This window comes from Neomonachus schauinslandi, chromosome 12, assembly GCF_002201575.2.
Source record: "Neomonachus schauinslandi chromosome 12, ASM220157v2, whole genome shotgun sequence".
Classification (NCBI taxonomy): domain Eukaryota; kingdom Metazoa; phylum Chordata; class Mammalia; order Carnivora; family Phocidae; genus Neomonachus; species Neomonachus schauinslandi.
In genome coordinates, this window is record NC_058414.1 from 52,236,641 (window position 1) to 52,250,369 (window position 13,729).

The following is a 13,729-nucleotide window of genomic DNA, read 5'->3' on the forward strand; positions in this document are numbered from 1 at the left end:
GCTTTAGAATTTTAAAAGCTCTATTGTTCAAACAATAGAGTTTACATTACAGTTGCCAGACTAGTATTAAAGCAAGAATTACAAACTATTTTGTAGTCGTTCCTGAAGAATTCTCTTATTAGGTTCATAAATGTCATGACTTCAAGAGTGAACGTCAAGAGGAAGTTTTAATATATGAAATGCCTAGTAGTTTGCTGTCTACTAGTCAAAGTAATTACTCACAACAAAGTTATTCACAAGATTTTTTTAGGTTTCTGAAATAAATCCACTACATATGTTTACAAGAGCAAGGAGAAATCATTATTGTATTATTTATCCTCTGATCATCATGACTGCTACCTCCCCATTCACCCTCCACACATCCCAGAAAGAGCTGACAGATACCAGAATAGTTACTTGCCTTTTGCTTTCTCTGTATAAAACCTGAGATTTTTGCATAATATAATCCTTCTTCTATAATAATACCGAGTTAAACTTAATTCTAAAAATAATCCGATGGGTGCCTGAGTGGCTCAATTGGTTAAGCGGCTGCCTTCAGCTCAGGTCATGATCCCAGAGTCCTGGGATTGAGCCCCACATCGGGCTCCCTACTCCATGGGGAGTCTGCTTCTCCCTCTCCCCCGCTTGTGCTCTCCCCTGCTTGTGCTCTTCTCTCTCTCTCTCTCTCTCTGTCTCTCTCAAATAAATAAAATATTTTTAAAAATAGTAAAAATAATCTGAGATGATAGGAGCTGATATCATCCCCCTTGGAAAGGTGAAGAAACTGAGGCTTGGTGACTTAAAGTAATATGCTCAGATATTGCAGAATTTTACTTGTGAATAGGAACCCCAAAACAAGTTTAAACTAAGATATTAGAAAAAATGTTTCTGAAAATAAGTCATGAAACTGGAAAACTTTCAAGCTTGAAATGCTAGTAAAATTTTTACTTTTGGTCTATGCTTAGTTCCTTTTGTCTTATCCTAGGGTATAATATTCCATCTAGGAATAGAGAAAATATGCCTATCATTTCTTCTGTGAGTATTAGCTGTCAGAATTTGTGAATTAATCTGTACTTTTTAAATGACAGTAACAGTGAAATACCAAAAGGATAAATTGCACAAATAGTCACTTTGTGGTAAGATTTACATGTCGAGGACATCAAGTCATGTGGGTGGTGAAATTTTTCTAAGAAGTATTCTACTTTTACTCTGCCACTTATTATATTTGATATTTTACATTACAAATCTGTTTAAAATTGGCTAACTTCTCTAGGTTCCATTATGCTCTCAAACTGGGGTTTTAACCAAAGTATTTTTATTCATAGACAAGTCTTCCTGAAGTTTCTCTGTTTAAAATTTTTAAATTAATCAAGTCTGAATGGCTTTCTGTGGTTCTGGGGACATTGGCTGCTGTTCTAAATGGAACTGTTCATCCATTATTTTCCATCATCTTTGCAAAAATCATAACTGTAAGTAAAGCTAATTTGCTAATATTTTTAACAATTTTAAACAAAATATAGCCTGAGATAACAAACCTGTTGTACTTTGACCCAGCAATGGGGAAATTGGGACTTGCAGTGGGTCACCCATAGTGTAGGATCCATGATAGGAAGGTTAACTAACGTTCTCAGGGGATAAGCCAGCCTCTATTGTGAAGTCTTGGCTGGGCCTTGTTGACTGGGCAATCAGTAAAGAAATTACTTTGTTTTCTAATTTTGACTCCAGTGCTGTATCAGCATTCCAAAGCACTGAAGCAATAAAATAGACAAATACAACTACTCTTCTCTCAACTAGTCCAAACAATGGCCATTTTTTATTACCAGCCAGCTCAAGGAGAGGAAATAACAAGAGCTTGGGATTGTGCCAAGGGACTCAGGAGAGTTGATGGATTGAAGAACACAGTCACGTTAAGTCTTCAGTTTCCCAGATTTGCACAGCTACGTTTTGTCAACATAGATGCTAATATATGTATAATTACTAATTTTAGGAACAATTTCTAGGGACATGTATAAAGGTCTCACATTGCAGGTAGTACTTTAAATAGAAGAATATTAAGAAACCTAAGTTATTAGCAATTATTAGAAATAGTAACTCAAACTGGTGATTTCTTTGAAAATATACTGTGATAATAATAGCAGATAGAAGACTCATTGTCTGATCTCATATTTACATAGCTTAAGTGAGAAATTTGACAGCAAGTCATTTTTTATCATGTGTAATGAATGTAGTGGATAGAATGGTGGTACACTTCTTTTCCCAAAAAATGTATATATAATCTTATTCTTATGTTGAAATCCATTCAAAATTCCTGATAGACATTTCAGTTTTTTCTCTTTCTTTTAGATTTTCTTCCAATCACCTGATAAAAAAATCTATTCCTTTTCAGATGTTTGAAAATAATGATAAAACCACATTAAAGCATGATGCTGAGATATATTCCATGATATTTGTCATTTTGGGTGTTATTTGCTTTGTCAGTTATTTCATTCAGGTAAGCTTTTAATGGATTAAACAATCTTGAACATGATTATTTTTTATGTCATCTTCTCTGAGTTAAAAATAATAATATAATAAATAAAATATAAATAAGTAAATGTAGTGACTAAATGTTACAGAGAAATAGAAAAGAGAATTAAGAATAAAACAGATTTTCTTTTTGTTTTCCAGGGATTATTTTATGGCAGAGCAGGGGAAATTTTAACCATGAGATTAAGACATTTGGCATTTAAAGCCATGTTATATCAGGTCAGTGTTTAGTTGATTTTTTATTATTTTATTTAAAATGTATTTTTAAATATTCCAACTTAGTTTTTCAAGTCAATTTCTTGACACAATCTTTCCTTTGATCCCTTAAAAGCATGCTTTTTGTGTTCTAAGCAGCATCTAACATCAGAGTGCTTACAGTGTATTTTTCTAATAGGAGCAAGTTCAAAATTGTTGTTTGAAAATAGAAAACAGGATTCCTTTCTCCTTGTCTTTATCTTGACAAATCTTTTTTTAAAATGTATAATGTAGTGTTTTAGGATCAGATTGAGAGGTCATATAAAACCTGAGAAGAATTAAGAGCTACAATATCTCAGGGAACATATTTTAAAAGGAGGAGTTAATTCCTCTAGTTCTCATCCATGTACATAGCTTAAGTTTTTTCACTCCATGCTTCTGAAAGCAGCCAATCTCTCTGTCCTCATCAGAAAAGTTCTGAATTGAGGCAGGTTGGCCTGCCATACACAGATGATCAATCCCACCTGTGAAATAACTAAGACTAGGTAGATCAAGTAGTAATCTTGAGAAGTGAATCTTTGGGGCAAGTGGCAGGAATGTCTGAGATCTGCACTTCTAAAATTCTTTCAGGAGGCTGCGGTGTATTGGGTTCCCTGAAAGCTAATATTCATTTGGAGCCCTTCACCATACTTTCTGTCACCAAAGCTCCCTGTGCAGGAGGAAATAGCTTCCTGCCAAGGTCATTTCTTTTCAGAAATAGAATTACTGTCACTCCAGCTGAGTCGTCAAAGCCAGTTTTTACATCTTGTGACGTTTAGCAATAGTGCTCAGAGGGCTGCCTAGTAACAAAAGTACTTGGCCTTCTAAGAAGCCCCTGCCGGATCATGTGAGCATTGTGGAACCCAAAGATGAGATACTGCCCACCACTCCCATCTCGGAACAGAAGGGTGGGGAAGCCAGGGCTGCCTGCTATGCCGCAGTCAGTACCCACAGCATAACAGGGTCTCTTTGGCAGCTGGATCTGGAGACTGGATTTTAATCTGTAAAGACCTTTAATAAAATCTTTGAGAAAGAAAGAAAAAAAAAATTCCTAGGCCTTTTTGCTTTCGGGGAACTACAAGCTACAAAATTCAGTAAAGCAAGTGCAAGTTTTCTCATAGCAACTTGATGCTCTGAAGCAGCTGGGGCCTGACATTCTCTGCTCAAAAGTCTGTCAGAGATCATTGGAGACTCTCCTTAATCCAGAAAAACAAAAATATACTTGAGGGATCATAAAACCATTTAATGCCTGCACGACTCACTCAAGTTAAAGTTATACTTTAATTTTGGGCACCTGGGTGGCTCAGTTGGTTAAGCAACTGCCTTCGGCTCAGGTCATGATCCTGGAGTCCCGAGATCGAGTCCCGCATCGGGCTCCCTGCTCGGCGGGGAGTCTGCTTCTCCCTCTGGCCCTCCCCCCTCTCATGCTCTCTCTCTCTCATTCTCTCTCTCAAATAAATAAATAAAATCTTTAAAAAAAAAAAAGTTATACTTTAATTTTGTTTTTTATTTATGAACACTTCATGTCCTTTCCTCAAATATTTGATGGAATTAGGTGGGATTTTAATTAACTAATACTATATTTCACACTTATTGACAATTTCTGCTCATTTTTGTTTTTCCACATTCAAGGAAATTTATTTTTTTCAATTTCCAGGAATTTTTGACAGTGTACCCTGAATGTCTGAATGTTTTGAACAAAAGAATATATGTAACTTTTCCAAATACTGCTTTGAACTTCGTCTCTAGAGGTTCATAGTGTGCTTTTGGTGGAGTCTCAAGTCCAGGAGCCAGTTTAACCAGTGGTTACTGTTAATCCAATATCCTGAAGGTTAATACTAGACATTAATGCTCTGCCTACCATTAGCTATGTGAATAGCTGGGCAGTAACATTCTTGGATAAAGTAGCTTCTGCCCATAAGAATGCCGCAATTTATAAACCAGAAACTCTGATCCTTCAAAAAACACACACGTTCAAAGACACACACAGAAACTCTGAGCTATTCAGCAGATGTTATTAAATTTGCCCATAAATTCAACTCAGTCCCTTTCAGCTCATTGTTTGTTTTTCCTCTTCATGCTTTAGCATTCTTTTTGCCTCTTATCTTTGCTTTTTCAAATTGGGGAAAAAGAAGAGTAAGATATTGGGCCTTTTCTTTATAAATACCTTCCCAGTTTCAATTTTGCCTTTATTAAGGGACTCCTAATGTGTACTTTTGCCTACCTCTTATTACCTGGTTTTTGTCCTAAGACTTTTTAAGGCTTAAAAAGCATCCTGAGACTTGCACTGTTTTTTATAACTATTTTGAAACCTTGTTTGAGGTAGAGGTATTTATGGAATCAGGTGTGGTCTTTTTGTATGTATAAAACCTGTATTTTATTTGATTACTTGACATCCTTCCAATTGAAAAGAATGTTCTAAGTGTTGCTGACTTCAATGGTTGTAAATAATTCATTGCTCAAAGCTAAATTTATATTCTTAATGATAAATATTGACCTAAAGATCTGTTGGATTTCTGAACAGATATGTATTTTTGCCTGTTTCTCTTTAAATTTGATTGGCTAGGGCTTCTTTGGGGGTCTCTAAATCATGAGATGATAGAATTAATGGTGATCACTAAGGGATCTCAAAAAGATACTTCCAAAAGGATTTGACATAACAAGTCCTGAAGCAAGAGAAACAGGTAATGAGACTCAACTATAATGCTTCAGTTAAATGGGAGGTAGAACATGATGGTTGATTAAAAACTCTGGCATCTGGTTGCCTGAGTTCAAATCCTGACCTCAGCACTTGCCAGCTATGTGGCCTTGAGCAAGTGATTTAATCCCTCAGTACCTTGGCTTCCTCATTTATAAAATATGGATAGTCTTAATATCTACCTCATATAGTTATGATGATTAATTGAGAAAATACATACCAACTATGTATGCATCATAATGTTATTGTATTTTTTTTACTTCTAGTATAATTATTGAATTATAGGGAAAAAATGGATTTACTAGTCTCAAAAAAACTGATAGTCTTACTTACAATCATTTTACCATCAGGAAAAGAAAAAGCAAGCTAATTTTTACTCAACACCAGCTATGTTCCGGAAACTCTAAGTGTTTTAGCATATATTGCCTACGCTGGAATACAGTCCCTAGAGTACACATTGCTGACTTGTTGGAAAGTAATCTTGGACATCTTGTTGATTGAACACAGATAATGACTAAGACTCGTCACATATATAGCCTACGCCTAGTGTGTTATACAAGTTACTCTAGAATCAAGAATGTAATATTCCATAATAAATTATCCTTTCTAGATTTTTACTTTATAGTGTATCTAAAATTTCTTTGTGCATTCCATGCCATGTTGAAATATAGAAATAATTAGAAAATGTAAAGTTTATCTTAATTTTTTTGAGTATACAATAAAAAAAAAAACAGGTAATGTCTTCCAGTTCAAGAATGCTATAGTTATTATCATTGCTGATGTGTGTTCACAGTATGTTAGGCTCTTGAATTGTGTTTTCAAAATGATGATTGGTAGTGCAAATTGTGATCTCTAGGATGCCCTTTGGGTAGCTTGGATCCTTAACTCTTTGGAACACCTTTCCAATGCAGGGGCTTTCAGAGTAGTGCTGTCATACTGAGGTTGTACCCACCCTCACTGTTTCCATATTCCTCCACAGGAGCTTTCTTCTCACATAACTGTGTGATTAATGCACAGCCCTTGCTCTGTTATGCTTCTGTTTACTTAGTTGGCAGAAACATGTAACCTGGGTGTCAGGGCCCTGGCTGAGTTATAAGTCAACAATTCTTTTACTCTTCATTTACTAAAAATAAGTCATTTTTCAGAGACAGGCTCCACATGATTTTAATCCACAAGAGATATAAGTGGTTTGAGTGAGTGGGAGGAAACATTCAATAGCTAATAAAAGGAAATCAAAATTCCTTAGGCTGAGAAGTGCTAAGAAGTGCTATATCTCTATTTGCTGTTGAAAATAAAATTGGCTATAACATTATCCTTTTTTTGCTTATATTTTTGACCTATCTCCTTCAGATGACATGATTCTTGGCCACAGGGGTTTTACATTGGCCTTTTTGCCTCTTTAGCCTCTCACAATGCCCAGTGCTTATAAGATCTAGGGAGTAATATGAAGTGTCAGGGAACATCTTGCCTATGTGGGTCTTAAAAAGAAGGAGATAGACTTTTTATCATTAATCAGTTTAGACAGAAAGGTTTGGAAAAAATTTTTTTTTAATTTCAAGTTTTATTTAAATTCTAGTTAGTTAACATATATGGTAAAATTGGCTTCAGGTGTAGAATTTAGTGATTAATCACTTACAACAGCCAGTGCTGATCACAAGTGCCCTCCCCAATACCCGTCACCCGTTTAGCCCATCCCCCACCCTCCATCAACCCTCAGTTTGTTCTCTATAGTTAAGAGTCTCTTACAGTTTGCTTCCCTCTCTCTTTTTTTCCCCTCACCCTACATTTATATGTTTTGTTTCTTAAATTCCATATGAGTGAAATCATATGGTATTTGTCTTTCTCTGACTTACTTCACTTAGTATAATATGCTGTAGCTTCATCCCCGCCATTGCAAATGGCAATATTTCATTCTTTTTGATGGCTGAGTAATATTCCATTGTATATATATACCACATCTTCTTTATCAGTTCATCTGTCGATGGACATTTGGGCTCTTTCCATAATTTGCTATTGTTGATAATGCTGCTATAAACATCAGGGTGCATGTGCCCCTTACAATCAGTACTTTTGTGTTCTTTGGATAAATACCTAGTAGTGTAATTGCTGGGTCATAGGGTAATTCTATTTTTAACTTTTTGAGGAACCTCCATAATGTTTTCCACAGTGGCATTCCCACCAACAGTGTAAGAGGGTTCCCCTTTCTCCACATCCTCGCCAACATCTGCTGTCTCCTTTGTTGTTATTTTAGCCATTCCGACAGGTGTGAGGTGGTATCTTATTGTGATTTTGATTTGTATTTCCCTGATAATGAGTGATGTTGAGCATCTTTTCATGTGTCTGTTAGCCATCTGTATGTCTTCTTTGGAAAAAATGTCTGTTAGTGTCTTCTGCCCATTTCTTGACTGCATTATTTATTTTCGGGGTGTTGAGTTTGATAAATTCGTGATAGATTTTGGATACTAACCCTTTATCAGATATGTCATTTGCAAATATCTTCTCCCATTCCATAGGTTGTCTTTTTGTTTTGTTGATTGTTTCCTTCTCTGTGCAGAAGCTGAAGTCCCAATCATTCATTTTTGCTTTTGTTTTCCTTGTCTCCAGAGAAGTGTCTAGTAAGAAATTGCTACAGTCAATGTCAAAGAGGTTGCTGCCTGTGTTCTTCTCTAAGATTTTGATGGTTTCCTGTCTCACATTTAGGCCTTTCATCCATTTTGAATTTATTTTTGTATATGGAGTAAGATAGTGTTTCAATTTCATTCTTCTGCATGTCGCTGTCCAGTTTTTCCAACACCATTTGTTGAAGAAACTTCTTTCCATTGGATATTCTTTTCTGCTTTGTCGAAGATTATTAGTTGACCATATGGTTGCAGGTCCATTTCTGGATTTTCTTTTCTGTCCCACTGATCTATGTGTCTCTTTCTGTGCCAGTACCATATTGTCTTGTAATACAGCTTTAAGTCCGGAATTGTGATGCCTCCAGCTTTGCTTTTATTTTTCAAGGTTGCTTTGGCTATTTGGGGTCTTTTGTGGTTCCATACAAATTTTAGAATTGTTTGTTCCTGGTCTATGAAAAATGCTGGTGGTATTTTGATAGAGATTGCATTAAATGTATAGATTGCTTTGGATAATACAGACATTTTAGCAGTATTTGTTTTTGTTTGGAAATATTTCTAAATTATTTTGTGCATTAACTTTTTTAATAGTCTGCTCTTCACAAATTACTTGTGGAGTAAAATTACAACTTCCTTGATGGTTCAAAATGACCATTTTTTATGTTATTATACAATATTGTAGCATTGGTGATGGTTCCAAGCTATTGGGCTTATACATTCTTCATTTTGTATCTAAGTATGAATCTTTGTGAAGTAAGAAACAAAAGTCATTTGATCCATAGTATTTATAAGAACTAAATACCTGTGAGTGAGGGGGCAAGTAAATGCCTTCTGACTTATTACAATAGAATCACAAGTCAGAAAAGAATCTTTTTGATAACCATATGTTTCTTTGTTTTGTTTTGTTTTGTTTTGTTCTTTTCATAACCACATGTTAATTCTCCTTTTTCTCTAGGATATTTCCTGGTTTGATGATAAGGAAAACAGCACGGGAGCCTTGACAACAACATTAGCCATAGATATAGCACAAATCCAAGGAGTATGTATATTGCTTTCTTGGGGGTTGTTTTTTTTTTTTTTTTTTTTGTTTTTTTTTTTAAATGATGTATGTATGTAGTGTGTATGTGTGCACATACACGTATCTGTACATATTTGTAAGCTATACTAAGATGACCCTCATCCTTAAGGAGACCAGGTAAGTCTCAGGGCTAACTGGGAGCTCTCAATGAAAGATATAAGGAAGACTTTCAGTTCTGGATATTTTTAACAACAAGAAAAAAAGATATTACTGAATCACTACATTGTATACCTGAAATTCATGTAACCTTATATGTCAAATATATAGTCACATAAAAAATAATAAAAAGGGGGGAAAAAAGATTTGGCACATGTAAGAGGATAACCAGAGGACTAAAGAAGATACCAAGAATGAGTTAAAGAGCTAAGAATTGAATAGTAAGACAAGAAAACGTAGCCAAATGAAAACATACACATAATTTAGAAGTTTTAATAAAAGAAGAAAGTGTAGTTTTTCCTTCCAAGGATAGATTTGTCTTACCACAAAATAGAACAAGTTGGTTACATTTGTGAATATCCACAAGCAGCCATAATGGCTTGCAAAACTAATTTTATGATGTAGAAGAAGCTCAAGGGGAAAAGTGGCATCATCTTCATTTCTTCCTGGAACTCCTTTTCATTATTTGGAAGGCAAGGTTCTAAATTTATTAGACAGAATTTAAATTTTAAAATAGGGCTGAGAAGATCAATTTTACTGGCATAAGTGGGAAAAAATGATGGATAAAATTTCACTTAATAGTCAAGTAATGAGCATAGCATTAATCTTCCATAGCACAATAGAATTATCTGAATGACAATTTCTGTGTTTAGGAATGACAAGGTTCACTCCCTTAGGGAAAAATATCCCTATAATTCCATTTGAATCCCCATTCCATAAAATTTGCTACTTTTTTTTTTATGTTCAGTTAGCCAGCATATAATACATCATAAGTTTTTGATGTACTTTTTTCTTTACCATGCTGATATTTTTCTCTTACTACCTATCACTCAAATTTTTTAAAATTCCAGTGAAATAGGCATTCCTACTAGCAGCTATGTTAGACATGTATGACATCTTCTCTTTTATCAAGTATTTACTTCAGCCAAAAAAAACAAATTAGAACTGAAAGACCAACATTACTCTCCTTACATTCATTAGTTGTTTTTAACAAATAGTGTTGTCTATCATTGAGAAAAATTAATGAAAATATTTGTCAGCCTGATTACTTACAAGCATCTGGCTAATACCATTTGATCACTGGAAAGTTTCTTGTTGCAATTTGTAATTGTTGGTCTCATATTAATTTCTGGGCAAGTCAGGTCATTTTCATTGAATGAAAAGTTATAGCTAAAAATTAAATGGTTGAAATACTGATGGGAGATTTTAAAGCTGTCGAATTTTAAAAGCAAGACAAGCAAAAAAGTTTTCCAAAAGTGAGACTATGTCTACTGGCATGTAATTCACATAAACCCTTGCTTTGCAATATAAAGGCAGATTCATATCTAACTTGAATGAATGCTCTTTCTACTGAAGGAAGAATTGTTTACAAATCCTATTTATCCGCTATTTATTTTCTCACAAAAACACACTAGAGATGAATTAAGAAATAATTTGGGGTCATATTTCCTATCTTTTCAACTTAGGACATATTCCATCTCAATTTCTTCATCATGCAATTTCAGTTAAATTTTATTTTATCAAATGTATTAGGGTAAATGTTCATAAAATAGCTCCCTAATAATAATAAATATTACTTTGAAACCTAAAAATTACTTTGAAACTTTGAAACCTTTACTAATGGCCAAAAAATATATACACCCTTAGCCGTTTTTAGAAACTGTGGTACTTTGAGAGTCATGAGAAAAACATGTTAGTGAAATAAAGTCATAGAACAACATGATTCCTGAAATACTTGATTGAATACAACCAATTTAACTGATATTATTTGAGCCCAAAGTAATGGCTTATTGCCATACATCTGTCAACAGACTATTTTCTATGTAATATATAGTGTTATTAAGGGTACAAAGCCATTTTAGATTCTTTGGAAAACTAGGTTCCACAAAACTATAAAGTATTATTTCTGTATATTCTAGCAACCCTTTTTCATCACCCAAAAGTGATACCTCATTTTTGTCCACAAGAAAGTGTGTTATTCTTGCCATAATGTGCACTTGATATATACCACTGACAGATACAATGTTGGTTCCAAGAATTCTTCTCATCAGAACTATAATTATATTGTCCCAAGAAATCATAAAAATTTCATTTAATTCCAAGAGCCAATAAATTGATTGGATTCTAGCCAGAGCTAGGATATCATTACTTGGACAGGGGTGACCTCATTTCCTGATTGAACTTTTTGACATGGGAAGTGTATAAAAGAGTTTGATATTACTTGTGATTCAAACAATGTTAGTCATCATCAAAATGACTCTACCACAGTATAAGGTTGGCATATAATTGCTGTTTTGCCTTACCATTTTAATTCATTAAGAAACATTATCAAGGGGTGCCTGGGTGGCTCAGTCGTTAAGCGTCTGCCTTTGGCTCAGGTCATGATCCCAGGGTCCTGGGATCGAGCCCCGCATCGGGCTCCCTGCTCTGCGGGGAGCCTGCTTCTCCTTCTGAACCCCTCCCCCTGCTTGTGTTCCCTCTCTCACTCTGTCTCTCTCTGTCAAATAAATGAATAAAATCTTTAAAAAAAAATAAAAAGAAACATTATCAAGTTTAAGCAAAAGCTAATATCCAGAGTGATAGTGGTTAAAGCTGATTCTTTTTGTAAAGGAAAATTTTAGTCTCAGCCCTGAACTCAGAATATTGCAGTGAAACTATCACTACTAAACCCTCAAACTGTTGTGTGGTAAGACAAGTCAAGATATTCAGCTTCCAATTTTGACAGAAATAGAACTAAAGATGGTTAAGTCTATAAGACCAAATGAACTTCATCATTGACCATACTGGTCCAATAATGTGTGATAAATTATTTTCCACAAAATACTTGTTGATAAGTAATACAGGGAATAGACCAAGGCTCTAAACATCTTACATTTTCACAAACTTTGTAGATTTGTCCAAGTAAGCCTTTTTTTCTACTCCACAAATATTTTTATCACCATTAGTTGTAATATATCTTAGCAGATTCCACTTCAGGTTATACTGACTTCCTTTTCATTTAACTTCTTAGAAAATATTATCACCTATAGTTGATCCACACAAACCATTTAGAGCAGCAAATTTTTTAGTCACTTCAGACTCAGCATTGGCTCCTCAAAAACCAGCAACTGAGCAGTATCAGTAACATATGTCAATCCATCAAGAGCCAGGGAAAACTATTCAAAAAAATATACCTGGTTTTTGATTAACTATTGGTGATGCTGCAGTGTTGTCAACTTTTTGAGCAACTGTTCTCACCTAAGGGCTAATCGTCTGATACAGGTTTATGCTAGCTGAACACATTTCTTCCACTGCTGCAGTTAAACAAATGATTTAGTTAACTCACTCTTCGTAAATGATTTTCTTTGCTTAGCTAATGAATGAGCCACTCAGAAACTTACTTTGCTTTCAGCTTCATCTTCACTTTTTAGTTTTATGAAGAAATTCTACTAAAATGAGATATTCCATTTTAAGTTTTCTGAGTCTTCTGAATGTTGCTTTCCTGTAAATTAAGAATATTGTGATGAGTGCTTAGTCTGGAAATGTTGACATATTTTGTATATTTGGTAGTACTATAGAGTGTCATAATAAACACAACACTGTGGCATCTGATCAGAAAAAGTAATCCACAGTCCACTATGCCTTAAAAGCAGGACATTCAAGGTCTACTTTTCTCTTCCTTTCTTATTTTTAGATGATGGATATAATGGTAATTTTTAAAACTAAGATAAAATGTCATAGTACAGCAATTCATGTGGCACTAAACATGCTGTCAAATTATAATTGCATCACAGATTTGTAGCACACTGAGAAGCAGTACAAAGTGAGGACAGTAGCACATATGGTTACTCTAGCAACTACTCAACTCTATCATTATAATTCTAAGACAGCCACTCACAATAGGTAAAAAAAGGGGCATGACTATGCTCCAGTAAAACTTTATGGACACTTAAATTTGCATTTGTAAAATTTTGATGTGGGTCTTCTTTATATGTTCCTTATCTCTTAACTTTTTGAATATATGTTATCCAGTGGTAACTTTTATTGTCATTATCTACTAAGTCTAACATTTGTGTCAGTTCTGGGTCAGTTTCAATTGATTGATTTTTATGCCATCATGGGTCCTGTTTTGCTTTTTTATAATATATCTAGTAAATTTTGACTAGATGTCACACATTGAGAATATAACATTTTTGGGTGCTGGATATTTTTGTATTTCTATAAATGTTCTTGTTTTGTTCTGGGATTCAGTTAAATTACCTGGGAACAGTTCAATCCTTTGCGTCTTAATTTTAAGGTTTGTTAGGCAGGATTAGAGCCTACTACTGAGGAAAGACCCTTATATACTCTACCCAATGCCCTGAGGGCATGAGGGCATGAGGTTTTCCAGTCTGGCAGGTGTGACTGAGCACTATTCCCAGCCCTCACACAAGACTCTCAGTTGATATTCAAAGAGGACCCTCT

General features: G+C 34.7%; 1 protein-coding gene across 1 annotated transcript in view; it reads left to right on the forward strand.

Moving 5' to 3' along the window:
* The window catches only part of ABCB5 (ATP binding cassette subfamily B member 5), a 118,574-nt gene that overhangs the window by 72,371 nt on the left and 32,474 nt on the right, over window positions 1-13,729 (forward strand). The window contains exons 16-19 of the mRNA XM_021689644.1: window positions 1,305-1,448; window positions 2,366-2,470; window positions 2,647-2,724; window positions 9,008-9,091. Coding sequence (XP_021545319.1) covers window positions 1,305-1,448; window positions 2,366-2,470; window positions 2,647-2,724; window positions 9,008-9,091 — 411 coding nt within the window. The remainder of the gene's footprint in view (window positions 1-1,304; window positions 1,449-2,365; window positions 2,471-2,646; window positions 2,725-9,007; window positions 9,092-13,729) is intronic.